The sequence below is a fragment of the Otolemur garnettii genome, unplaced genomic scaffold (assembly GCF_000181295.1).
Source record: "Otolemur garnettii isolate 467f Iridium unplaced genomic scaffold, OtoGar3 scaffold00029, whole genome shotgun sequence".
Lineage (NCBI taxonomy): Eukaryota > Metazoa > Chordata > Mammalia > Primates > Galagidae > Otolemur > Otolemur garnettii.
This window is the reverse complement of record NW_003852424.1, coordinates 2,700,920-2,704,274: the sequence shown is the minus strand read 5'-3', so window position 1 is coordinate 2,704,274 and position 3,355 is coordinate 2,700,920. Positions and strand designations below refer to the sequence as shown.

Here is a 3,355-nt window from a genome sequence, read left to right as displayed (position 1 = left end):
TGAATTACAGTGTGAGCCACTGTGCCTGTCCTGTTCAAGCAATTTTTTACATTGTTTCAATGTTTTTATTCGTGCTGTTTTTTAAAGTTTATTATATTTTATCTTGAGGTGGATGTATTTATCACTTCCTTAAAATTTAGTTTATTATTTTTACTGTTTTGTGAGTAACTGAGATAGGGATATTAAGTGTTAAAATGTTTTAAGTTGGAATACTGGTGTTATAAATTTGCTGTAACACCTGGGTCATTTTGCCTCTCCTGTTCTTTTCTCTTTTAAGCCATTGGGTCCCTTGTGAAACTCCAGTGTCTGGATCTTAGTGACAATGCCTTAGAAATTGTTTGCCCAGAAATTGGTCGTCTGAGGGCTTTACGTCATCTTCGATTAGCTAATAACCAACTGCAATTCCTACCTCCAGGTAACCAATAGCACATAATAGTTCCTTATATATTATAAATCTATCTTTATTCATGTTTCTCACTGTGTGTCTAGCCTATGGATATATTTGTAAGTAATTGTTTGTCCATTTGTTTGAAGGTGAAACTAAGGAATACAGATAAAACATCACTAAGGGTCTCTCTCCTAATCCAAGCAGAATGAGAGGGTAGCATTTATGTTAAATAGGGGTATGGTTACTACAGCTGGGCAGTAGAGTCAGTGCTTCTTAGAGTCACAGCTGTGGTAAAATACTTGTACAGAGAGCTACTTCAGTTCTGAATTTCACATAAGAGAATTTAGGTGAACTTGGCATGATATGAATCATTTTAGTGTCCAAAAGGCAGATATACACAGTGTTTTCTTTCATTTTCCAGTAGGCATCTGATGTGTGTTAATTTTGATTTAAAAAGGAATCATACTAAAATTAAGTATCATAGTTTAAATGTGAGTCCTAGACTTGTTAGTACTGTGTGGTGAACATCTGATTAGATTAATATGTGCCTATAGACAGGCAGCACTAAAATCCCGCATTCCCTTGACAGCCACCAGTAAACCCTGTGACTTTCTTGGGACAGGTATTCAGCGACCTTGCTTTATGAATCCACACAATTGTAAATCTCACTATCACATGTCATTTCCTGTATTTAAAAATAGATGAAGTATAATTAAAAAATAAAAACCTTATGCTTCATGTATTATATGAAAGTTACTATGTATTCAAGAAGGAGCAGAGCAAGATATAGATGATGATTTGGCTGCAGTTTTCTTTATAATTCTTTAGGACCAGCAGTTAGGCTTTTAGTGTATCTAAAGTCAACTGTGTGACTCTTGATTACAAATTACTCCTATTGTAGAACTTCAGGGTCACAGGGGAATGTTAAAAACTATGCATGTTAAACCCATGAATGAAGAAAATCTATGATGTTTCTTTGTTATTTTACAAATACTTTCTCTAAAAGTTTTTTTAGGTATAGAAATTTCTAAATGAACACACAGTAACTGATTAATTTTTAGACTTTACATACCAGCCTTAATATGAGGTTCAATATTGTTTACAAAAATGGTACTGGTATAGCAGTGACTTTGCTTAAAAATAATTTTTCAGCCTCATAGAATGAATGTTTTACTTTTTCCTAGTATACTTAATACAAATATTTTTAACACAATATAGGAATATGATTTTTCCTTTAGAGTATAATATGTATCATCAGGCTCGATGATAATTTGTTAAGTTATGGTTTTCATTAAGTTTTTTATGTATTCAGATACCCAGAAAATTTGATTCTCTATTGAAGATTGCCTAGAAGATATATCAGTAAAGATAATACTTTAAATTTTCATTTCATATATGAAACTTATATAAGATATAGGATCAAAAGGCATGGATACAATGCTGTGTTTATAAAATTTTTACATGTTTAAAGAATATATAAAAAATGAAATTGTGTGTTAAACCATTGTTCTGTGTGTTGTACTATTTTGTCTTTTCCTGTAATATAAGAACATTTTGTGGTGAAATGTGGTCATTTCCTTCCATTATGTATTCTTAGAAGTTATATCATTAACTGCGTACTAATAACCAGTTGAAGGGTGTATGTTTCCTGACTACTTTTCATCTGCTTAATTTGTATCTCACCTGGTCAACAAGAGACTTGAGGCATAGCCTTCTGTTTCTATTTTCCTAGCTTGCTTTCTGTTGTCTTTGTTTGGTTTTGTTTTGAGTAAAATTATGCGCAATAATAGCTATGTGTTTTGGATAAGAGCTCTTGATTGGCCATGTGTAGGCTTTATTCTTTCTAGGCCACCATGAGAATGAATTAGGCCTTGTTATTACTTGCTTCACTATATGTACATCTCATTATAAAGTATGATTCAAATGAATAAAAGTGCTAGGTTTACATCCCCCAAATGTTTGTATTTGGAGACATACTTTGGGAAAGTATTCTAAGTGTAGAAAATAAAGTGGGGGACTGTCATGTTGGCGACAGTAAAAACCACTCGATATGTGATTGATAGTCCCTTGTACATAGATCATGCTGTTATGTATAGACTTCTCATGTATTATACAGGGTGACCGTAATAGTTGTAACTATTTAAATTGCACACAAACTTTATGGCCATGCTATATTCCCTCCAAAGACTTGATATTTTGCCATGTTTATTTGCTGTGGTTGAAAAACCTTTCAATATAATTTCACATTCAATATTTAAAATTTGAAAACTTTAGATGGATATAGGGAGTTTTTTAATTAGGATCTAAGAAGGGATTTATAGGGCTTTTATGAACTCCCTGAAATTGTTTGCACAGTTCGGTGTTTGTATTTATTATAATATATATTGCTGTGAAGAAAGTCCAGTGTTTCCAGCAGTTTCTCAGACAGATCCATGACTTATGTGGTTGATATCCATTGGGTGGTTTGCCCTTTGCCCAATACTTTCTGGGAATTTCCTTCTTTTCTTGCTGTTGGATTGCAGGGTGGGTACTGCTTTTTCTTTTAAACCACATGCCATTGCTTTTTCTCCACATTTGACTGGTCCAGATGTAGATACCTAACCCAAGCAGGACCAGACCTATTCCTGGGGCTTCTGGAAGAGACTGGTTGGGGGAGAAAAAAAAGGAAGAAAGGAAACACCTGGTTAACTCAATCAGTAGAGCCTAAGAAAGTAAGGAAGGAAAGAGGGGGGAAAAAAACAGTTTCTCTTTTGTTTGCTGTATAATACTATGTGATCTTATGGAATACTGATAGTAGCCATGTGGCAAACAGAAAAGGAGAGAAAGATGAAGCAGGGAGAAGGTAGAAAAAACTTCTCAAACCTTTTTTAAGGTTCCAGTCATGGGGCTCGGCGCCTGTGGCTCAAGCGGCTAAGGCACAAGCCACATACACCTAAGGTGGCGGGTTCGAATCCCCAGCCCGGGCCC

General features: G+C 34.6%; 1 protein-coding gene across 1 annotated transcript in view; it reads left to right on the top strand.

Annotated features, from left to right (window-relative positions):
• Positions 1–3,355, top strand: part of LRRC28 (leucine rich repeat containing 28) — a 123,546-nt gene that overhangs the window by 25,498 nt on the left and 94,693 nt on the right. Inside the window, exon 5 of the mRNA XM_003788810.3 lies at positions 278–415. Coding sequence (XP_003788858.1) covers positions 278–415 — 138 coding nt within the window. The remainder of the gene's footprint in view (positions 1–277; positions 416–3,355) is intronic.